Below are 24,907 nucleotides of genomic sequence, written 5' to 3'. Positions count from 1 at the left end.
ATAATCCTGATTCCTCGTGTGCTACTCCGTCTCTAAGCCACCTCTTTTGATTTTGGATTTCCATCCGGAGCTGTATTTCAAATTGATCTGGTTGGATAGTATTTCAAAGGCTAGAGTTAAGAAAGGACCTGGTGGCCTGTGACCCCATCGAGGGGTTCCCATACAAGTGGACGGAACTAGGCAGTGGCCCGTACGACGGATAAGCATTATTTTTACAGTAACCCTGTAGTCTGCCTCCATTTTAGTGAATGCACAGCTGGCAGGTGCCACAACATAGTCCGGGCAGACAGGTTTGCTAGCTCGGGCACGGCTCTGAGGTCAGTGCCACTGGCGTTTGTGTGTAGCCTTGTATTTGCTGAAGGGTCAGAGCGATGCAGGATGTGGGGAGAATGCTAAGCGACGTCATAAAGTCGCGAATTATTTGTCGCAGGCTGCAGTCTGCAAGTACAAGCCGCTCCCGCAGTTCATAGCTAGTGCCATAGGACATATATTAGACGCGAAGTTGCGAATTTGCACTAGAGATGGGTCGCTCAGGAGCGAGCCGGATCTTGTGAGCGGCTCTTTTTAAAGAGTGAGTGAGTCGTGGTTCAGTAAAGTGAGCGGCGGTTCTTTTGGCGAAAGGGAGCCAGTTCTCTCGCGTTCAGTGATCTGTGCTGATGCGTTCCGTCAGACCCGGGTCTTCTGCTGGGTGCGACTACGCGTAATTTATTAGCGGTACAAGAAAGCAACTGCCCTCCTGCCCTTCCTCGCATGAGTCGCCGGTCGCACATCGTGCTCTGGTGCAAGAACACTCCGAAGATGGTCTTCCGTGTCTTTAAAGACAGCATGTGAACGTACAGTTTACATCCTGATCTTCATTTGTGCTAATTAGTGTAGTCATCAAAATGTCGCCCACGGCATCCACTTCTGTGCATTTTCTGAGCGTGTATCATTAGCACGTCATTAAAACGAGGCCAGTGATCTGTTGTGTTGTAATATAACTTCATTTCTTTTTTTTTTCTTTTTTTTGTCCTGGCGCCTGATGGCATGATCGCTGGTATCGCGCGTGCGCTCAATACAAAAAAAAAAAAAAAAAACGAAAGGTACGTGCGACAGTTTTGTGGATCTCTCGTATGATTTTTGTATTTTACTTCAAGAAATGATTTCGATATTCATTTTGCATGGCGTTACAGCTCACTCATTTTATAGGGAGCGTGAGTATGTCAATAAATGAATAAAGTTGAAAGCTAATGTACAATCATTTTGTTTTCTTATTTTGACGAAAGTTGATTTTAACGTACCACAAAAACAGACGAGCTTCTGTAATGACGATGAAGTTATATATTTTTTTCTGAAAAAAGTACGTGGAATTCTGCCTTTTACAGTATCATAAGCATTTTATCACCAATATTCGAAAATAAAGTTTCATTACAACTAAAATTATATATGTGAAAATATTCTCTAAGCATAGCGAAAATAGCAATACCACGGTTATCCAATTATGCATATATCGTTTTTTAAAGCCCAATAACTATAGAATATGCATAACACAGGTGACACATTTAAGTGAACCGGTTCATTTCAGTGAGCTGAGCCGTTCCGAGCCGCTCACTGAAGCGAACCGTTTTGCTCATGTCTAATTTGTACTTTTCATGAAAGAGCCGGGACGACAGGAGGAGAGGGGAGGGATTAGCTGCTTCGCTGGCGGTCAGTGAACTATCGTATCTCTGAAAGAGAATGAAAGTAGCGGCAGAAAATGGTGCTCGTGGAAAAATAACAAATTAATACAAATAAACGAATGAAAGGAAAGAATGTAAGACAAGTGAGGTGGGGAGGTTGGAATTTTATTAACAATGCAATAAACAAAATGAAAAAAAAGTGAAAAAAAACTAGGCAACCCAAGAAAAAATGACGAAGTGCTGTTGCCTATAGTTTGAAACTTATTATAGCGCATATATTCTAAATCGCCCGGAAGCCTGTACCGGGAGCCTACGGTTCGCCAGCAACATTTAGACTACACCAGTGATCAGCCGCGACACAGCCAGCGAGTAATTTTTGTCGCGCAAGCGAACCGAATAAGAAGAATCTGTATCGAAGACAGTGATTATATCCACCATCTAAATGATCTCAAAGGAACGCTAGCAGTAAGAAACTATCCACAAGTTCCTAACGACAACAGTTGCCACGTCGCGTGAAGATTGGAGAGGCAGTCAGATTTAGCTACGAAGCAGCCCACACCAGAATCTGAGAGACCATGAGCCTTTATAATAAATATTCTAATGCCATACCAAACGTAAACAATATCCTACGAAAATATCACCCAATATTATCACGTAACGAGCGTCTGAGAAAAGCGTTCCCGGCGATACCAAGGTTGACCTATCGCCGCAACCGAACCTTTGAAGACATGTTAGTGCACGCAAAAGGCCGCCAACATCATTTACCGCAATTAAATTATGTTCTTGCCCCAGGTGCATGATCTACAGGCACTTTAAATGTCACCATAAAATTAAAAGCACCGCAAAAGAACGTCATGCTAAACGGACATCACGCGGACACAGCTAAATACTTACCAAAGCCGTCACTGAGCATTTCAACTAACTAGGTCATAACTTTTATGAACTGGAACTCTACACCCTACCGTCAAATTTCCGTTCTGCACGAGACAAAAAATACAGCGAATCATACCTCATCCATAAATCGAAGACATTGCAACAATAGCCGTAAACGTTTCAAAGAGAGATTTAGAATATATAAGCTATGATAAATTTCAAACTGTAGGCAACAGCACTTCGTTATTTTTCCTTGGGTTCTCTTGCCTTTTTATCATTTTAAGGTATTCTTTTGTGGGTTGTCGATAATATTGCAACGCCCCCACCTCCCTTTTATTTCATTTCTGTCATTCGCTCATTTATATATTTATGAATTTTTCTCCACGAGAACCATTTTCTATCGCTACTTTTATTCTCTTTCAGCAACGACAGTTCACTGACCTAATGCCTGCCCCCCCCCCCCCCCGCCATTGCCCCACCGACGTTGACCATTACATCTTTCTCTTCACTTCTGCACCCCCGCCACCAACACACCCCCACTCGTTGCCTCACCCCCGCGCCTTACCCTCTCTCCGCTTTAGAAGAACCGTGCATATATACTGTGTGCGAGGAGAGCATATGTCGCCTTGAAAAAAAAAAGTGCACTTCTCGAAACGTTGGCTCCTGCTTTCACTTCCTTGTGCGCATAGTCTTGAATTTTAATTTCCCGCCTCCCCGTGTTTTCGCTGGATGCACATGATAAGGATTGCATTATTCTTCTAAAATTTAAGTGGACAGTCAGTTCTTATTTATACCCCAAGCACACTCCTGTCATTGAATAGGCTCAAAAATAGTAATTATTAAATTATTATAATAAAGGAGGTATCTTTAATCATGATGTTAAGATATACTAGTGTCCGAATACTCACCATGTGCTGTCCACCTTGTAATGTTGAACAATTGCGTATTTAGGAGGTTTTGGGCTTGCTATTTCAAAATATTCGCAATAATGCTGGGATCCTATAGCCTGCTCGTAGTTTCTATGACGGATCCAGACTATCGCATTTGGATTCAGTGCCTGGGTAAAAGTACAGAAAAAGTAGATTTTAAAGTTTACAACAATTCATTTTCATTAATAAACCTGCTAACGCTTTGCAGCATAGAGTAATAGACAGGCAGTTCGTTTATTGGAAAGCCCCCAGGTCAGCTTAAGCAAGAGTGAGTGTTACGTTGTGCATAACTTCATCCGAGACAATAAAACGTTTGCGAGACGGCCAACTACTAAGACATTCTTACAAGTCAGTCTTGCCTGAGATCGCCGATTTGTGGAAAACGAAGTTGCAGTCAGGAAGCTAAGGATAGTGGGTGTTGCTATCGAGGGCATAGTGATTGGATGGCGCGTTACTAACCGTGCCACAGCCTTGTGGCTCAAGATGTTTAACAGGACGGTTCACTTTTATACGAATGATAGATGTGTCAAATCCCTTCCGGCAATTGGACTGCGGCGACAATTTGATTGCGTCAATTGGAGGCGTCAGCACTGCGTCATGATAATGATTTTATTGACATCTTTTTCGAAACAGGCCAGCGAAAATTAATCAGCTAACTTGCGTTAGACAATTTATCACTTTGCAATCGAGAATTTTGCTTATCTCTATTTGATAATTCCTCTCTTGATTAAAACTTCGATCTGTATAGATTGTACAAGACACCTCTGCAAGTAACGACTCCAACTGTATCAACTTCTTCCTTGCTGTTATTGCTACCAACGCTAGTTGGGCAATGGCCCGCTGATCGCGGCATCTTGTGCCGTTTTGTGTAATCCAAATACATAAGACGCGTTTTCGTGTAAAGTGGATGTTCTCGAAAGAAATCAAGAAAACACAGCATTTTAACGGTTACGTTGTTGCGGACACGGTACACCAGTACCTAAGTATGCTACGGTTCCTCGCAGCAACTACCTCTGGGTGTTATCTGGTTAAGCAACTCACCGCCATCTAGCGCCAGCAAACCGGCCACTCATATTTGCTTTCAAGTAACCCGGCAATCCGCAAGAGTAAGTACGTTTACGAACAACCGAAAAGTCGCTGGTGTCTCATTTTAGTGTCAGGCCCCTACGTCGCACGTGAACAATACCTCGTGATGCTTGATGGTGAGCTAAATAGAATGCTCTGTGAACCTGGCCATCTAGCGTGGCAGCTCCCATCTCGGGCTGTCGGCGGCCGCGACTTTACTGCAGTTAGCATTCAACTTTACTGCGCATAATAGTTGAATTAGCTCCTTTCCTTGCTTTTTTAAAGGAATGTTTACAGGCCATGCACTTTAACAACGCCACATGAGAATTGTGGGCCCACTTACCCTCTCACAGCAATATTGCTAGCATGTTTTTGTTTTTCTGCAAGACTTGGTGCCCTAGATAGATCAGTGTTCATACATGAGAATGAAAGATTACTCGCTTACGGAAATCTTGAAACAGCGTATTCAATGTATCTGTCTAGCTCAAATCATGTACGACGTAGCGTGCATGCTGCCGCAGCATTGTGCTATCTGCAGTACCGAACGTCGCGGCATGAGAGAAAAATTCGTCTGAACGCTGGCAATGTACATCAGATGCGTTTAGTAGTTTTCTCTTCTGCCAATTAACAAGAGCACATCTAACCATTGTAGTAAAATACATTAGCACTGTAATTATTAGTGCTATACATATAATTTGGGAACATCATTTAGATTATGGTACGCATCTACCCTCTTTTTTATAGTCAGTGACCCAAGGTATCCACTCGCTTGGGCCACTAAGTATAGGCCCTACAACGTTGGTGAATTTTTATGTGCCACTGGGTAAGTGTGAGCAGATAACCTCGGCGGTGTGTATGTGACACTGGTGTTTGCCAATTCTTGGTCAATCCACCAGAATTGTTCCGACAAGGTGAAAGTTAAGAAGCATAGACTGTTGCCCGAGTTCGTGCCTCATGTAGTGTAGTTCCGTCCACTACGTCTCTTACTGCACGTAATCTTGCTCAATGACACTACAAGGTGAAAGTAAATGTATGTCACCATAATAAAAACAAAGCAGTAGCGCCCCAACTGCAACAGACACCTCCGCTTCGAGAATGGCCGATTGGTGGAAAACGAAGTTGCACACAGGAAGCTAAGGATAGTGGGTGTTGCTACCGAGGGCATAGTAATATACTGTGTCGTGGAACCATCGTGCAGTCCCGCTAGCAGCGAGATTGGCCCTTTATGTGTCTGCTAATGGGCCCATAAACTTTCATGATTCAGAAATGGCGTGGTAATAAGCCCATGGGTAATAAGCCCACGAAATCCGATCGTATGTGCGGTCCTCCTTGACGTCAGCAAAGCTATCGATAGCGTGAGTCATGGTATTCTGTTAACCAAGCTTTCAATGTTACGATTTTGTGGCACATTCCTCGCGCTCCTGGAAAACTTTCTGCACCACAGGCGCCAGCAGGTTTCACTAGGGCCGGCCTAGAGGATTTCTTTGTAATAAAATCCGGTGTCCCCCAGGGGTCTATACTCAGTCCACTGTTATACAATATTTATGTCAGTGACCTTGCTGATATGGTGCCTGTTGGATTGTATCAGTATGCAGATGATACTGTCATTTTAGGTCAGTGAACAAACTTTATGCACGCTATTACTTCCTTACAAGCAATGGCGACTAAGGCTATAGACTGGTTTTTTGCTAACTTAATCAATAATATTACGTCAAACAGAAAACTTATTTGTTTTCACAATCCTCTGAAAATCTAAACATCGATTACCCGTTTCTGCAACACAATTCAAAGTGTTATTCATGGCTGTGTAATCCTTTAGATCATGTGACTTCTGTAAAATACTTCTGTACTTCGACAGTGATCTTTCCTGGAAATCCCACTTAGATTATGTATGCAAAGGACTTGGTGCGGCATCTTGTGTGCTTTACGGTTCTAGATATTACACGCCCCTCTCTGTTCGAAAAGTTGTTGTACATGCGTTTTGTTATAGTGTATAAGGTACGGCATAACAGTTTATGGTCATTGCGCAATTCGTTGGCAGACTAGGGTAAACTCTATTCACCGTTCTATTCTAAAGAACATGAGCTTTGATTTAAATCTTATTGACAAAGTGACGTTTTCAAAACCGTATCTATGCCGGACTTTAATCAACTACTGCTGGAAACTGCTGTGCTAAACCATTTCTTGGAAAGTAATTTCAAGCTCAGGTACGTTGCGACACGTTGTTTGCGGCCTAAGAATCTTTACCTTGTACTAAGGCGTTGTACGATATGTGACAAGAGAATACGAGACTACTGTCTTCCTGTATATTTTAACCAATTATCTGAAACCGTCTTGCGCGCTGAAACAAAATACAAGTTAAAAAAAGGCATTCAGGCAAATTGACAGCTAGTCGCCTCAGGGAACTACTCGTTTGTTTTTTTTCCCCTTCATATGCTACTTTAAATGTGAAAAGTATGTCAATTGAATAACTGTTGAGTTCTGCTGCCTGCCAGGCACTGCCGCTCAAGCCCTATGTGGCTTTGGCAGGCCTGATATGTACGCTGCTTTCTTTGTAACTTTGTGGAATAAAATATTATTGTTATTATTATTCCGGCGCTGACATGGCTCACAAGCGGCAACGTAGCGCCGTACGGAGCGCGCGAGACCCGGGCAAAAGAAGCGACGGCGTACACGGTCGTATGTGCGCGAAGCGCCCAAGTGCCCAGCCAAGGGAGCGTCGTGAAGTTGGCGGAGGACAGTGGAACGCAGGTGTGATGGAATGACAAGCAGAAGGTCAGCGCCGTGGGGATCAAAATTGTGGAGGTATGATGTCCCCTCCTGCTGGAGAAAACTCCGGAGAGAGGGGCCCCCAGGCGATGACTGCAGACGGTCTATGAGGACTTGTAATGAAAGATCGCGCCGTTGATCGTTACCGACTTGAAGCAACTGGGCACACAGAGAACACGGAAGTAATGGTGTCCGCATGATCCCGTTCGTCGACGGGCTCGTGGTATATTTTTGCAGGCGTAAAGCCCAGCGAGCGAGTCGTCCCGTGGGGTCCTTGAGCGAGAATAGCCAGCAGAGAGCGCGGTGATTAGTGATGACACAGAATGGGCGTCCGTACAAGTATGAACGAAACTTCGCAACAGCCCACACAAGAGTGAGGCACTCGTGCTCTGTGATTGAATAATTGCGCTGGGCGGGTGATGGATGTCGGCTGGCATAGGCTATAATGCGATCATGTCCACGCTGGCGTTGTACTAACACTGCTCCTATTCCGTGACCACTGGCGTCAGTTCGAGCTTCCGTTGAGGCAGAGGGGTGAAAGTGGGCCAGGATTGGAGAGGTGGTAAGGAGAGCAGTGTGCTGCGTAAAAGATGCGGCATGGTCAGGTTCCCAAGAAAACGGGACGTCTTTCTTCGTGAGGTCAGTAAGGGAACGTGCCATGGTTGCAAAATACTTTCCAAAGCGTCGGAAATAAGAGCACAGCCCTATGAAACTACGAACTTCCTTGTTAGACTTCGAAAAAGGAAAGTTCGTAACGGCGCGAATTCTGACCGGATCAGGTCGCACGCCTCTGGCATCCACGAGGTGTCCAAGGACGGTGATTTGGTGGCGAGCGAAGTGACATTTTGACGAGTTCAACTGGAGGCCGGCCCGGCGGAACACGTCAAGAATCGCTGAAAGACGGTCTAAATGCGTGTCGAATGTGGGCGAATAAACTATGACGTCGTCCAGAAAGCACAGCCAGGTGGACCACTTGAACCCCGGAAGCAGACTCCATCGTTCGTTCGCAGGTGGCGGGTGCGTTACAGAGACAGAAAGGCATCACCTGGAACTCGTAAAGACCGTCAGAGGTAACAAATGCAGTCTTCTCTTGGTCCATGTCGTCAAGGGATATCTGCCAGTTGCCCGACGGTAAGTTGATAGAAGAAAACTAAGTGGCACCGTACAGGCAGTATAGAGCATCATTAATACGTGGCAAAGAGTAAACGTCCTTTTTTGCGATTTTGTTCAGGTGGCGGTAATCTCCACAAAAGCACCACGTTCCATCCTTTTTTAAATGCGAAGCATTTCTTGCCGGTGGCTTTGTCCGTCCCTCCCGCGGCGTCCCACACCTCCACAGCGCATGCGCGTCCCCTCCCCCTCTCTCCTCTCCTACGCTCCCCCCTTCCTCTCCTCTAGGAATCCTCTACGGAGCGGCGCCCGCGTCCCACACCCCCACAGCGCATGCGCTTCCCCTCCCCCTCTCTCTCCTCTAGGAAACATCTACGGAGCGGCGCCCGCGTGCCACACCCCACAGCGCATGCGCGTCCCCTCCCCCTCTCTCTCCTCTCCTATGCTCCCCCTTTCTCTCCTCAAGGAATCAGGAGCGGCGTGCACGACAGGTGGTGCAACAGCTGCATACTCCGCTGGGGGCGCCACGGTAGTTCCGCGGTATGAAAATGACGGAGCGCGCGCGCGCCTCATTCTCTCTCCTGTGCAACGCCACGATGAGCGCTCGGGCCGCTGCCGCGAAACCATCTCCCGCTCAAGCTGCATACTCCGTTGGGGGCGCCACGGTAGTTCCGCGGTATGAAATGACGGAGCGCGCGCGCCTCATTCTCTCTCCTGCGCAGCGCCGCGATGAGCGCTCGGGACGCTGCCGCGAAACCATCTCCCGCTCAAGATAACCATCTCCCCGCTGCTTCGCATCCACACATGCATGGTTCCCTTTAGCGGGAGATGGAGTAATTTGTTTTGACAAGTATGACGGGAGAAGCCCAGAGACTAGAGGAAGGCTCGATAACGTTCTTTTCAAGCCTCTTTTTTTACTTCCTGTTGGATAACAGCTCATTCCAGCGCAGAAACACGATATGGGCGTCGGTGAATAGGGTTCTCATCTCCAGTATTTATGCGATGGGTCACGACGGACGTTTGACCTAAGGGTCGATTGTCAAACTCAAAAATGTCACGATATCCATCAAGAACGCACAGAGGGCTTGAACTTGAGCAGGTGTAAGGTAAGGGGAAACCATTTTCTCAGTGTCGACGTCACTACCGTGGGATGGCGTCACGGTATAGGCTGAGCTGTAACAATCTTCGACTGTGAATGGCTCGATCTCATCATCCTGCAGAGCGCTACTTATAACCAATGAGATCCCCAGAGGCAGAAGTTGCGCGGTTAGCGCGAAATTGACAACAGGAAGGTAGGTGCGGTTGCCAGTAATTCTCAGCACAGTGTACGGCACGCTAACACCATGTGCAAATATTACGGCCGGAATCGGTGCGACCACGTAATTGCCGTCAGGTACAGCTGGTGAGGAAAATAAGTAGCCGTGTGTCACACAGTGGGGCGGTAGGCGAATAAAATCCATGCAGTTCAAATGCCTTGGAGGCGGGTCCACAGGGTCGGCTAGAAGAGGCAAGGCAATGTAAGCCGGCCGAACAGTAAATGAGGGCAGAATGACCGGCGAGGAAATCCTGACCGAGAATGAGTTCGCGAGGGAGATGCTCGATGACGGTGAATAGAACGACGGTGTGTCTCTCAGCAATGGTGAGTCGGGCAGAGCACATGTAAACAATTGTTACAGTCCCTCCGTCGGCCACTCGTACAGCTCGGTTTGGGGCAGGCGTCAGAACTTTTTTAAGCCGATGGTGCAGATAAGCACTCATAATGGACACATGCACCCCGGTGTCAATCAGCGCGCACACGGGAACATTGTCAACAAGAATGTCCAAAAGATTCTTGTTCGTGGGTAAGGTGAAGGGATGACTTCGTGCCAAAATCATTGCAGCTTCAGTTCCAGAAGCTGCACTGTCTACTTTGCCGGTCGGGGGTGCGGCGAGTAGGTTGGAGAAGGAGCACGGCGTGACGGGGGCGAACGAGATTGACGGCGGAAGGGAGCAGGCGAGCGGTAGTAGCGGGATCGTGTGAGAGGTGTTGCAGGGAAGGATGGTAGATCGGGCATAGAAGGAGCGAAGGAAAAGGAAGTGCTAGAGGGACGAGGGTGGTAATCAGAATAATAGTTGGTCGGAAAAGTCTAACGGCTGCGGCAATGGCGAGCGATATGTCCAATGCATCGGCAGTTAAAACAGATCGGCTTATAATCCACGGTTCGCCATGCGGACGGGTTGCGCTTTCCATAGGACGAGTAAGAGCGGGATGGGAATGTGCGTGGAGAAAAAGGTTCCGAGCTCATGGAACTAACGGATTGCAGGCCAACGTTTCAGAACCCTTGACGGACGATGGCCTGGATCAAGGAGATCGTCGCCAGAGGATGATCAGGTGACGGGAATGAAGGGGCCGCCGGTCGTGCTGCTTTGACCTCACGACGAATGATGCGGGTTAAGTTGTAACATCGCGAAGGCTGGGGGAAGAGGTCGTCACAGGATGACGCAGCAGCTGTGTTGGGAAGACCCGTGATGTGCTGGGATACCCGGCGTCTTTTAGCATGCTCGAGACGGCGGCACTCCTTGAGGATCGTATCGATGCTGGGGACGTTCATAAACACCAGTAAATTGAAGGCGTCGTCAGCAATGCCTTTGAGGACGTCGCTAACCTTATCGTCCTGCGACATGTGGGGGCCAGCCTATAGGCACAAAGGACCAAGAAGTCGACAATGTACGACACGTAGGACTCGGTCGACGTTTGTACACGTGTAGCAAGGGCCTTTTTGACATTGATTTGGCGTCCGAACGGATTGCCAAAAAGGTAATGCAGCTTCTCTTTGAAGAGATCCCAGCTCGAGATCTCCTTTTCAAGAGTCTGGAACCATGCCCGTGGCGCTCCGTCGAGGTAGAAAAGGACGTTGGCAAGCATAATAGTCGGATCCCACCTGTGACTGGTGCTGACACGTTCGTCAACATCAGGACTGCCGACTCCGGTGAAAACACCAGGATCCCGAGGGGGGGGGGGGGAAACGGCGATGTAGGTCGGGGCTGCAGGCGGAGACGCTTAGCGTAGATGCAGGGCCGCCAGCAGAAGCCGAAGTTGCACTGTCACCGTTGCGACCGCTGCGAAGCTCCATGATGGCTACGGGGAAGATCCGCCTCCACCAAATAATGTTACGTGTAGCTGATGCCTAAGGCTATTTACAATTAATTTACAGGGAAGCTAACGGAGGCCAAAATGGCGACGATATAGCAAGCGGGAAGACGTCGTCTTACTTCTCCTCAGTGCAGCCGCACTGTGACGGCTGTTCCGTGTCAATATGAAGAAGTCCAGCAAAATCGTTTCCAGCCGCTTTAAAGGTATCAGATCGGCGTACTCGTTCACTTGATAATGGTGAAACAGGTGCGCTGCGTGGCTTCAAGTGTATCTTGACGCAAGTGTTGCATCGTCTGATGTCTTTCTTTTTACAGTTTGTCTTCCCCGGTGTACCCAAAATTTCTCCCTAAGCTCCGTAAGGGTATCTTGCAGTGTACTGTGGAGTGTCCCCTTATGGCAGTCTCGGATGGGAAGTTTTGTCAGTTGTTGCTGTTGTTGTTGCCTCAAAACATGGCTCGTACGTTGGTGAAGCGGAAGAACAAAATATGATGTTTAATTTCTTCTACTTCCTGTGAGAATTGCAGTCGTGCACATACACGCAACCGTACTTTTATAACGAGAAAATGATGAAGCATTCTCAGACGTGAATTGTCATTCAGCTGTAGTTCTTTCGCAAGCTGATTGATTTCTTCTGCGTAGACATCCTCTTGAACCATCTTGATCCATTAATTTTCAGCACCGCTAATGTCTTCGGCTGTGAGCTGTGCTTGGACCCCGATGCATTTACTTTTGCACATTCTGACGAAACGAAATACCCACGCTGTTCTTCGTAATACTCTTGTGAGGCTTGAGTGACGTTCACGGCGCATCATAGCAACGAAGTTCTCACATGTAAAACTTGCACGACGACTTTTGCTTCACTACAGTCTATATCATTACTCTGCATATCTGCCTCAAGGGTGTGCATGTGCCATGCATACCTCATTTCTGTCAACTATGGTGGTAATTTCCACCGTACTGGGTTTGTGTTGAGAAGATGCAACTGAACTCCGCGTGTAAGGTAATCTGCAGCATTACCAGTCCCAGGACTATAACACCATTGCTTTTACCGGAACTGCCTGGAATTTCAGCCACCCTATTCTCGATGAATGACTTCCATTTCTTTGGAGACCATTTTATCCAATGCAGTGTGACCTTGTAATCAGTCCAAAAGGCTAGTTTACAACGTGCACATCTTAAAGACTGTCTTCAGAAATTTCGCTAGCCTTTCTCCAAGCAAAACGTCAAGGCGGTACAGTTTTCAATTTCTGCATAGGCGCCACTCCTCATGACTTCGGCATTATGAGGGGGCTATGAGCACCATTCTCTTGGTCAAGGAATTTCAAGTATGCACCAATTCCGTATGCCCTCTGACCCAAATCACAAAAATAGGAGCTGCATGGAGTGACTTTCGAACCTAGTCTTACACAATCCAAAGTGGGAAAGTCGTCGAAGGAAATTGACGCAGATTTGAGCACCAATCTTCCCACTCTATAGCAAAGTCCGAAGGCAAATCTGCGTACCAATCTGCTTCTCTTTACCACAACTCCTGAAACAATATCTTGGCCTGAATTCTTAAGTGTGCAACTATTCAGAGCGGATAAAATATCCTAGACACTGCTCGCAGAACGCCTTTTTTAGACGGCTTTTGATCTTTTCCCGTGAACTATGATACTCATTTGGCGCCTACTGTCATCTTGTCGATCCCTCAAGAGTCCCACTATTGAAGCAAAAACTTCATTACGCTACCTCGGGTAGCCGTCGGCGACTCAACAGTTTTCACCTTGAGAGCTAGAGGTCAAACCACAAGAAAGCATTAAGGCGCGTTTATATTCCATCAGGACGTGGGCGAGCGTCATCAGACGCTGGGCGCAACGGAGCGCATTGGCCGCGCGTCCGGTTACGTTGGCGGTGCCAGTACGTCAAACCATCGGTCGAACTATGGCAGCTGTTGCTCTCGCCAACGTGACATAACCTGTGCGTGCGTTCACGCTACGTCGGACTATATTTAGGCATTTGCGGAGCCCTGAAAGAGACATTGACGCCATTGCCCGAATAGAGTTGGGCGAAACCACACCTCGGCCACAGCTCGGCGATGGGCCTAGCCAGGGCACTGAAGCTTTCGCTATCAACCAGGGTTAACCAAAGCTAAACAACAGCAATTTTATTCACCGCTCCCGAGGGGACGCTACCTTCTTCGGCCGTGCCAATAAGATCTCTCAGCACTTTAGAATATGATGACAATTTAGTTACCATTTTAGTTAAGAATGTGATGACAAATTAGATGACTATTATAGCATTTGCCTCTCTCTATACATTTTGAGCTTAATTCTCGCTATCGACTCTTATAAGAAGATCATCAACGTAGAAAGAAGCAGCAAGCAATTTGGCCGTGTCTTCTGTTTGAACCTTTACTGCCTTCAGGTGGCGTTGTAGTATAGCATTGAGTAGGAATCAGCTTGCTACTGTTCCAAAAGGTGCCCTTGTTATGCGCCATTCCTCTATTTTGGGATCGGGTTGTCTCTTAGAGAGTATATCCTTGAACCATACGAATATCAACCCATCTCTGTTTTCTTATTTTACGCTAATCTGGAGAACGGCTTTCTCAATTTCTGCCGTCGGAGCAATACAGTTCATGAGAAAACGTATGTGAAGAGTAACCAAGTCGACTAGTACCTTTGGTCCTTTTTCGAGATGGATATTTAGGGACGATGAACCAAGATCATGAAAGTATGCGTCAAAAACTACTCGTTTTCGGGTATTGTCGACTAGCTTCGCACAACAACGTGATGCGGCATATAGTAGAGCGGAGAGGATTGCGCCTCAATTTTTATAGGTGCTCTCTCAGCGTGCTCCATCTTCAAATAGTTCTTGATGGTTGTATCATATTCTACGGCACACTCTAGCTTGTTCATCATTTTCTATCCGAGATACATCAGTCCCTTATGTGCTTGCAATCGGTTATCTTCTAGTTGTCCACATCTACTTGGTAGTGACCGTTGACGAAATCGATATCATGTCCAAATATTTCTAGCACCCCATTGCGTTCCTTATCTGGAGTGTTGTCGACTGGCATAATCCTGATGCTCTCTAACTTGCACAACCTCGGAAGAATCTCGTTCTTAGAGTCGATAGATGCACTTATTCGCAAGACGCATGCATTGAGTGCTGCTTCCAAACAGGTGTTAAAAGAAAGAGGTCCTTGTAACATCGAGCCAAATGCAGAACCGAGCACCACCATGTCTTATTGGCCATGACAACATTTTGTTTCTCTGGACATGAATTTCAGTAGTTCCATGGTCAGCACCCAGTAAAAGGCTAATATCAGAAACTTCAGTCATGCTCGGCAACGACAGCTTATCTGCGAGGAGATGACCGCGGCTTCCAATGTTATTAAGAAATTCATGCCCGATTGGTACTTGAACATGCTTGCATACAAAAGGTACTTCAATGGGCGGTATCAGGAACTCGCGTGTGTCATACTGGCTGGGAAGTTTTAGTTCCACAAGGCGATTCTGCTTGGCAACCCAGCTTGTCTGCCTAAAAATATTTAGCTGTAAATTAACAGATCAAAGTTCTTTCAAGCCAAGTGTCTTGGATACGTCTTCACGATTGAATGTGCGCTAGCTTCCGCTGTAGACAATGCCACGAATGTAGGCCCTCTGATTTTTCCCGAAGATCCATGCCCTAATTATCTGCAATAAAACTTCAACATCCACATACGAAGAAGAGATGGTATGAAGACTGTTCGTGGTTAGGGGATTTTTTTGTTCTGCCTTCTTACGTTTCCACTTGAGATCGCACATTGAGGAGACGTGTCTTCCTGTGCATGTTATGCACTTGACTTTTCAATAACAGTATTTTGCGAGATGTCCGCTCACGGTGCTCGATAACATCGGTTCTCTGTAGCCAATTTATTCAACTTTTCTTCGTAGTTGACACTGCTGTCACAAACTGGAGTAGAGTGCTCTAAAGACAGACAGAGGAGACAGTCGTTATCTTTAATTCCGAGGAAGACTGCAGGACAGCTGCTGTTGGTAGGGTCGAGTGCCACTTTCTTTTCTGCTCAGCTGGTCTAGCCCATTTCATTCCTTTAAATTATTCCATGTTCGGTATTCTGTAGCAACCATTCACTTATTAATTAAATTACGAGTACGTTGTCACGCACCGACCGGAAAACGCGGAGCAGGTATAACTCGTTGGCGGCGAATATTCGTTGTGATAACGCTTGCGTGGTCAAGAACACCGGCAGCTGGGAGCGAGCACTTCGTGCTGCCTCTCGCTTAAACGCATCTCCGAAGCTTAAGATTACTCTTGTTCCAAGACTTGGTGGTCGCCCATATCGGAGACATGAAGCCTCCAGCCACTCTACTCGCGCAAAACTTTGGCAACAACCGCAGATTAGCTCCATGATAAGGTGAGCGGGCCGCATATGCACTCCGCAACGCAGTGCCCAGCGACGGCCTGACTAGAGAAGCAGACGCTGCTTTTTTTCGATAGCGTATATCCTCTTCAGGACAGCGAAATTCAACAAGCGCCGCCAGCATCATAACACACCTAATGTGGGAAACCACTCGCAACTTTCGAAATGCTGAAGATGCGCGATACAGCAGTATCTATCGCGTCCGTGTCCCAACTTCAGTAGGTTTAGGAGTTGGATCTCAAGTGTCAGTACTAAAATGCGTTGTTTTTCCGCGCCATAAGGCAGGATGTATCGTGAGGATGAGAAGATGACCGGTAACGACTTGCTATCACAGAAATGGAGCAACATCCTTGATTGGATGGACGCACAATCAGACACAGCAAATCCCACTTAGAATAGTTATCTGCTCGTGCAGTAAATAGTAGCTAGTTGTTCTGACCATCCAACAACATAAAGAAACTCGTAATGCAAACAAGGATCAGAGCACCTCGCAAGCCACTAACACTGAAGCAATGCGCTAATGATTGTTCTGCTTTACTATTAGGCTATGCAGTTCCCTTTATAAGCGCCTTTCTCAATATTGCACTAAACCTGTATCCCCTAAATGTTGAGTAGTTTATAGTCAATCAAGAGGAATTTTGCATGTCCGCTTTACTTTTGCTAGTAACTGGGGGTAGATTTGTCAGATTTGCCCTAGTAGGAAAGAACTTAAAGTTCTTTCCTACTATGGGCAATAAATGGCCTATCAAAATCATTCCATACTCTCAAATAACAATATGAGCGCCCTTGTTGCCCTCAGAAATTGATCTAGCTGCTTGCTGCACAACTCAACATATATGTGGTGCCTTTCCTGCACTTTGTTTACGTGCAACATTAGACATTTATTCTTAAAATCTTGGCTACTTACCAGCTCGATTAGTTACATATTTAGCAAAGTACTTATTGAACTGCAAATTCAGAATGTCATGCAAGTTTCGCCAGCAAACACGGTTGTGGACTCTTTGTGAGGAAGGCGAGCTGATTGTACCATTAATGCGTAACTTAAAGAAGTTGAATATCTAGCCATAAAAGATGTGTTCCGTACTGGAAAGTAAAATTTTGGACAGAAAGCTTACATTTTCAAGGTCTTTTAGAGTGGGAATTTCGTAAGCAAGAACCAAAGTAATCAGCAACGCCAGTCTCTCGAGACGTGCAGTTCTTCCGCAACTGTTGCACGACATTGCGTGTCAGAATCACGAATGCCAACATTGCTGAAGCTATTTTAGGAGTGTGGCGAATGTTCTTGCTAAAAGTTGAGGGTTCCACTACAAAGACACCTGTAAGTGATGATCTTTTGTTTGGTCAAAGGTACGTGCACAACCGTGAGCAATATTTCTATGTATAGAGCAGCAGCTTGAAAAGTACAGCTGGCTTACGTGGCAGTGCAGAAAAGCTTGAAAGAAATACATATGTTGAGCATGTATTTGCAGCGTCCCATTTTATAAAATGTTGTTACTTTTCACATGCGATATTTTCTCTAAGTTGGTGCTGCACTTTACTTCAGCACGTGTGCATGTTGCTTTCCACAATTTCTATTTGTGAGGATAGGGTGAAACGGGTGGTGTTTATAGTTTTTAAATATTAAGACTTGTAGAACCATGGATAGAGAATTATATCTTGATGCTGCAGCTGGCAATTTTTTTTTTGCAGACGATAGCGCACTACATTTCAGTGCTGTGAAATTGTAGATCTTATTGTTTTTTGAACAATTTCCGCACTGTAATTTCTACGAGACCAATCATCAGCTTTCAAGCGAAGCTTGTATTGCCTCACAATTGTCGGCGGCTGTGCTGGTGGTAGTGGTGGTGGTGTCACGCTAAAGAGTGGGCCCATCCGGGTAATCGCGCTGAAAGGGTCCAAGCTCAATGGCAGATACCCCGCTGGACTCGGGGGCCTGTAACGCGCCCTTTAACTACCCTTGTCACATGTGGGACCCAAAGAGACAAAATTACCGGTCCGTCCCTTTTGGAGAAAATGGGGGTAAGCGAAGGTTTTCGTCCTATTCTAGCGTGCCGATTCTAGCGTGCAGGCTTCAGAAGTCGAGGCGAAAAGTCAGAAAAGAGCCGTAGACTCCGAATTGCAGAAGCGCGATGTTGAGGTTGAACGTCAGCGAAGAGTCGCCGACCCTGAGTTTAGGGCAAACTAAGCCGAATGCCCGCGAGAGCGTCGTCTTGCCACAAGCTTCCCTTACCCCCATTTTCTCGACCGCGGAATGGCTGGTGATTTTTTGTTCCTTTTTACTCAGATAGCTATACTGCGCAACTTACACTGAATAAATGTTGATTTTCCACCACAATTGGTGTTATGTTCACCATGTATTGGGTGTTTTGCTTTTCACTTAACATAAAAAAAGAAACATCCCATTTTGCAGATAGCGCAATTCTAATTTTTTGTTTAATACTAAGAAAACCTAAATTTCTCAAATAAATATTTTATATAATTACTTCAAGAGACAATTCCTTCAGCGAATTGAGGCCACGGAGTTCTCAAGTCGCATTTACATGGAATGAACTTTTTTCTTTTTTTTTCACATGGAACACTATTTTTCAGAGAACGACAATGCTGCGGTTGAGGAAAGCTAAGCGGCGCGGGCGCACAGGGGCTTGGAGGCGGGGCTTCGTGTCGTCTGCTAAAGTGCGGGAGCGCGCCGTGCTTGCCTTACTGTGAAGCATGCCTAACTCTCGGCATGCTAGTAGCGCCTGAGCGCCTCGCGACCGCGTTGCGGGAACGCGCACTTCTCACTGCGGCGTGTTGTGTAGTTTCAGCGTTCCACAACTGAGCGCTTCCTGTTTTCTGTACTATGATCCCAGTTAAATGTATGTATTGTTGCAAACATCTCAATACTGGTTTGTTAGGGTTACGGAGTTTCAAGTCGCAAAGCAACTCTGGCTATGAAGACGCTGTAGAGGAGGGCTCCGGATAATTTCGACCACCCTTGGGAGGTGCCCTCTACACCTTGACGAACAGTCGGGTGTCCTTCAAAAACCTTTTGGGAAATAAAGTTTCACAACCACCACCCGAGTCTCTTTAACATGCACTGATATATCGTAGCAAACGGGCGTTCTTCTATTTCGCCTCCATTGGAACGCGGCACTAGCTACCGGGATCGAACATAGGTCTGCCGGCTCAGTATAGCCAATCGCGGCGGGGCATTCTCGCGACTTGACTGCACTCTGGAAGAGGGGCACGCAGCAAAGCTTTATTTTCTCCATGTGCGCTCTAAAGCAGATAGGTTGTTTTAAAGCAGCAGCTGCCAATACCATGTGCCCGAATATGGCGTCTGGATCGCTTTTCTTTTTGATCGGAGTGTTCACATGTTCAGTATAGCTCTAAGGTGCTCGCGGATCGTTCGATGAGACTTTGAATGTGACCAACGAACTCATGGAAATCGACAACACATGTCGTAAATATGCGAAAAAAATCAGAATGTGTTCAGTCCACAATGCAAGCGTTTGTTTATATGCAAGTCATTGCTTGCATTATTACGCAGGCTGAAACACCTTATAATGGGTCAGTCAATCTCCTGGTCTCCGCTGAAGGTTTTCCGCCACTGCAGCTCTTTCTTGGGTCAGGCGGAATGCAGCGCAAAGCACAGGCAACAAGCGCAAAGAACTACAAGGACAACTGCCAACTAAGAACAAAAATTTTATTATTGCTGATGTCACTGAGACTACACTGGTGTGAAGCCCCTTTCACGTGTGGGGTGTACTTCCGGAAGTACCCTAAGCTCAGTAGCGGGTAGGTTCACCTCCAGCATTTATCACAGCCTGCATTCTGTGTTGCAGGGAGCAGTATAGGGACCGACAAATGTTGGTGTTTGATCTAAGCCGCTCCCACTCCGCCTCGACAATAGGCCACAGCGCATGTGCTGAGAGGGCATGAACCTATCGGTGGGCCAGAGCAACCTTCATGTTGCCCCATAAATTTTCTATGACATTGAGGTCAGGCGACTATGGAGGCCATTCGAGGACTGCCACATCACGACTCTCTAGCAACGCAGAAACTTTTTTTACTTGTGTATGGGCGAATTGCTATGCTGCAGGATGAATTCCTATTCTGTAAATGGTCCCCCAACAAGGTATGGTAGCAGCACATAGTCCAGGACGGCACAGTACGAATCCGTGTTAAAGCGGTTCCCGATTCTCACGAGGGGTCCCAGGCCTTCGGCTGTCACGATGCCCCAAACACTCACTGGAGAGCGACCGCTGGCTGCGACTCACTGCATGAACTCCGACATATACCTGAAAAAATCAAAATATTTTGTTGTCCTCGGTATAAAATGCGAGTGAAACCATCGGCTACAAGGAACAAGCATTGAATGGTTTTGTCTTTTAGCTTATTCTGATGGACATGAATGGGCTAAAACAAATTTTTCCTTAAAGCTGTTATGAAAAATATGTAAACGGGGCCTCTCTTTTCTCAGTGTGTTTCAGACATCATACATAATCCCAGATTTTGGCAGAACATCGTTTCTACGTATACGCCACAGTGCTCGTAAATCGGCTCTCTAACTGCCACTATTTCTCAAGGAGGAGAATAGTCTACAGGATTTATGATCTAAAATCAGATAAACTCAAACTGTTGTGCTGGCAGCACGCCCCGCTGATAATATTTGTCTCCTCAATACTCCGTTTAAAATGTTTAGCCTGATAAGCACAACGTAAATTATACTTCTATACCATGCTATCACGTCTCTCTTACCCAATGTGCAGCTTCGCGATGTTCAAACTGAAAAAATCAATCAATCAATCATGTTTATTTAACGTGCCCAGGAACAACCCCAAGGTCTGAGTGCTTGCGCACGCATACATTACAAACCAAAAACAAAACACTCAGGTAAAAAATTATTAAAAAATAAATGAATAAAAATAAAATTTGTGAGAAGAAGAGAGTACCGACAACAAGCGCAAAGTAAATACAAAAGAAAAAGGGGGAGAAGGGCACTTGAACAATACATGAAATTATAACACAAGGCAAAGCTCGGAAAAGAACGATGAAAAGGAGTTATGAAAGATATCAAGTTCACGAAAGTAAGCGTTATAAAGATTCTGTATTCTGGGCACAGTTGAGTGTTCGTGATGACAGGTAGGAACATGGAAAGGTCTATGTTCTCTGGTGATTTTGCGTGGGATACGGAACATGACACAGCTCAGAAGTTCGGGACAGGTGAGGTTACTGTGGAGGAGTTTAAAGAGAAACAGGTCAGCGCGATTACGGCGGTCGCGAAGTGAGGGCAATGACAACAATCCAACAGTGCTAGTACAGGGTGCAATGTCCAGGTTTGCAAAGCGGTGATTATATATGCTTAGAAACTTTTTCTGGACACGATCTATAATGTCACTGTTGGATCTAGAAGAGCCATTCCAGACGACCGACGCATATTCGAGTTGAGCAAGACAGATGGTTGTGTATAATTTGCGGAACGGTGTAGGAGATTTGAATTCCCTCGATAGTCTGCATACAGAACCAAGAGAGCGCATACCCCGCATTGCAACACGTTTAGTGTGAGCCGAAAAGTGTAAGGTTGCATCAAAAAGTACACCAATATCATTGATCTCGCAGACTTTACACAACGGCACAGAATCCACAGAATAAGAAAAAGAAATACTTGCTGTTTTGCGTGTGAAAGTCATGACTTTGGTCTTAGCAGCATTCAAGGTGAGGTTATTATCCTTGCACCCTTCAGAAAAGGAAAGCAGGTCAGACTGCAGGGCGCGACAGTCATCAAAAGTGTGAATTTTCTTTATAATCTTGATTTCATTGGCATATAGAAGGAAAGAAGAGTTCCGAATAACAGAAAGAAGGTCAATAATAAAAATTTAAAAAGGAGTGGTCCTAATACTGACCCTTGAGGGACGCCGCTAGTTGCCAAGTAAGAAGAAGACGTTTGGCCATTGACGTTAATATGACACGGTCTATCAAGAACATAACTGCGCAAGAGATTCACAACTGACGAGTCAACATCAAAGTAATAATAATAATAATAATAATAATAATAATAATAATAATAATAATAATAGTTATTATTATTGTTATTATTAGTCGGTGGCGAAGTTGTCAACAAATACTTATTGCCACGTTCATTGTCTTGGCAGATGCTGCTGTAGTCGCCGTGAAATAACCTGGAGCAAGCTTCTGCGGCTGCGCAATTCTTCGTCCCAAGCAAGGCCCGGTATACAGCTGGAAGGTTGGGGTGGTGTTCCTGATAGCCCGCTAAGCTGTGTCCAAAGTGGCCGCTGCTAGCTTCGGCATCGCACCGAACCGTGGCGCCTGGATCCTTCATGGAACTATAAAAGACGCTCCCGAATCAACAGTGCTCCGCGGTCGGTGGCGAAGTTGTCACCAAATACTCATCGCCACGTTCATTGTCTTGGCAGGTGAGCTGTGCTGGATTGTATTTCTATGCGGCTAAAACACGCTCCCGCATGATGTGCCGATCCATTGTGCCTGACGCATGTGCATGGAACCACGTGTCGTTGACGTCACGCTGGTTCTACTTAAACATCTGTGGAAATAAAGACGGGGCTTTTTCGCCTGCCTGCGAGTTGGACGACAATCGCCTCATTCTTTCGCCGATCACGCACTGATAGCGGCGGGCGCCGCTACGACATGGTGTCAGAAGTGATGCAATCCACCCACTTTAAAAGCGTTCGAAAAGTTCGATCTAGACGTCGTTAGAAATGGAGGCTGCAATGGCCACTGCATCGTCGGCGGGCCTTCAGCAGCCGTCACCGCTGGACTTCGACACTACCTCGGAGTGGCTGACTTTGATACTACACTTGGAAGACTATCGCTATGCTTCGGGTCTGAACGAGCGCTCGGAAGACGCACAAGTACGCACTCTGCTTAATACCATGGGCCGACAAGCAAGGGACATCTTCGCCACCTTCAATCTTTCTGCAGAAGATTCGAAGAAATTGGACTTGGTCAAGAAGTTTGACGATTGCTTCATCAAGGAGAGCAACGTGTCTACGAGAGCGCTTGAAGCGGCACCAGATGCCTTAAGAGTCAATTGACCAGTTTATGACTGCTTTACACGTCTTGGCAGACAAATGCGACATCGGAGAATTCAAGCAGCGCCTCATCAGGGACCGGTTCGTCGTGGGCCTGCGGGATGAAAAACTTTCCGAGTCACTCCAAATGGATCCCAAGCTGTCTCTCGCAACTGCCCTGGCGAGGGCCGGCCTAAAAGAGACCGTTCAGCAGCAGCAAGAAGAACTCCGAAACTCCAACGAAGTTCACGACTACACAATATGCAAGCCATGTGAGGACGTCAACGTTGACACAGTGGGCTACCGCAGGAAACCGCAACGCAGCAAGGAAACACGGCCGACATCAGCTCGTTCCGACGGACCATGCATCTTCTGCGGAGGCAACTCGCACCCAAGGACAGCCTGCCCAGAGAGGGACCAGAGGTGCTTCAACTATGGCTTAAAGGGACACTTTGGCAAGGTGTGCCTAAAAGGGACTTCTCCAGGCTACGAGCGAAAAGTGTCGTCTGTACAAACGGGCACTGGGAAGGTTTTTATGGGCGCGGTCGAGGCGCCTGGCACCAAAGCGCGTTACGTTCAGGTATTGCTTAACTCGGTGCCTGTTTTCGCAAAGGTCGACTCAGGCGCAGAAGTGTCCGTAATTCCAGCGTCGTTTCCTGGACTTCCCACGAGTTTGGAAAGGGCCGACGAGGTCTTGACAGGCGCTAGCAGTGACCGCCTAAATGTTCTGGCCAAGTTTCAGGCGGATATATTTTGGAGGGGACAAACTTCTCGCCAAACGTGTTATGTGGTCACTCCTTTGCGTCATGTACTGCTGGGATTGCCGGCTCTCGAAGTGTTGGGAGCCATCAAGTTCGTTGACTCTGTGGCTCACAAGGAGCCCAACTACGAAGTTTTGTGCCCTCGGGTTTTCAACGACTTAAGCACTATGCCCGGGGAGTATACAATAGGGCTTAAACCAGACGCTGTTCCATATGCAAAAAGCGCACCACGCAGGATTCCTATACCGCTTCAGCAGCCTGTAAAACGAGAACTCGATAAGATGGAACAAACGGGCGTCATTCGTAAAGTCGAAGAGCCAACAGAGTGGTGTGCCGGTATTGTGCCTGTACAAAAACACTTGGGAGATGTAAGAATATGTGTAGACCTTACGCAGTTGAACAAGTTTGTCTTAAGAGAAAGATACACATTGCCTACTGTCGACCAAGCACTGGGCTCTCTTGCCGGTGCAAAATGGTTTTCCAAATTGGACGCAAATTCCGGCTTCCATCAGGTGCGACTAAGTAAGGCCTCAGAAGAGCTGACCACGTTCATTACGCCGTCTGGGCGGTACTGCTTCACTAGGTTGCCGTTCGCGATTACATCAGCTCCAGAGTACTTTCAAAGAAGAATGTCGGAAATCCTGACCGGCCTTCCTGGCGTCGTCAACCTGATGGACGACATTCTCATATTTAGTGACAGCAAAGCACAACATGACTCTAGGCTATCAAGCGTTTCAGCTAAGCTGGCCCAGTCTAACGTTACCCTAAACAAAGCAAAGTGTGTGTTCGGTGTTCGAAGTATAATATTTCTGGGCCACTTACTAAGCGAGGAAGGCATACCGCCGGATCCGGCCAAACTTAGGGCCATTAAAGAGCTGAAAGCACCCTCTGATATATCGCAATTACGCAGTGTTCTGGGCATGGCCAACCATCTAGGCCGTTTTTTGCCGAACTTGGCGCAAACCACTGCCCCGCTACAGGTGCTTTTACAGAAAAAGACCGAATGCGCTTGGGGTCCTGCTCAGAACACGGCTTTTGAAAGCTTGAAATCTATTATCTTCTCGGCAAAGTGCAAGGCTATGTACGATCCACGCCTTCCGACGATTTTTCGGCAGACGCCTCGTCTTATGGTCTCGGTGCCGTCCTTTTCCAGAAACAACGCGATGGCGAGTGCCG

The 24,907-nt window shown here is 46.7% G+C and overlaps 1 protein-coding gene across 3 annotated transcripts in view; it reads right to left on the bottom strand.

Moving 5' to 3' along the window:
- LOC125946944 (uncharacterized) overlaps positions 1-17,192 on the bottom strand; it is a 90,866-nt gene extending 73,674 nt beyond the window's left edge. For all 3 annotated transcript variants that reach the window (XM_049671156.1, XM_049671158.1, XM_049671157.1), the window contains exons 1-2: positions 17,055-17,192; positions 3,440-3,588 (exon numbers count right to left, since the gene is read on the bottom strand). In XM_049671156.1, coding sequence (XP_049527113.1) covers positions 3,440-3,588; positions 17,055-17,159 — 254 coding nt within the window. In that variant the 5' untranslated portion in view covers positions 17,160-17,192. The remainder of the gene's footprint in view (positions 1-3,439; positions 3,589-17,054) is intronic.
- Between the last annotated feature and the right edge of the window lie 7,715 nt (positions 17,193-24,907).

The sequence above is a fragment of the Dermacentor silvarum genome, chromosome 7, assembly GCF_013339745.2.
Source record: "Dermacentor silvarum isolate Dsil-2018 chromosome 7, BIME_Dsil_1.4, whole genome shotgun sequence".
NCBI classification, from domain to species: domain Eukaryota; kingdom Metazoa; phylum Arthropoda; class Arachnida; order Ixodida; family Ixodidae; genus Dermacentor; species Dermacentor silvarum.
Note: the sequence above shows the minus strand (reverse complement) of the source record. Positions and strands in the feature narration are given on the sequence as shown.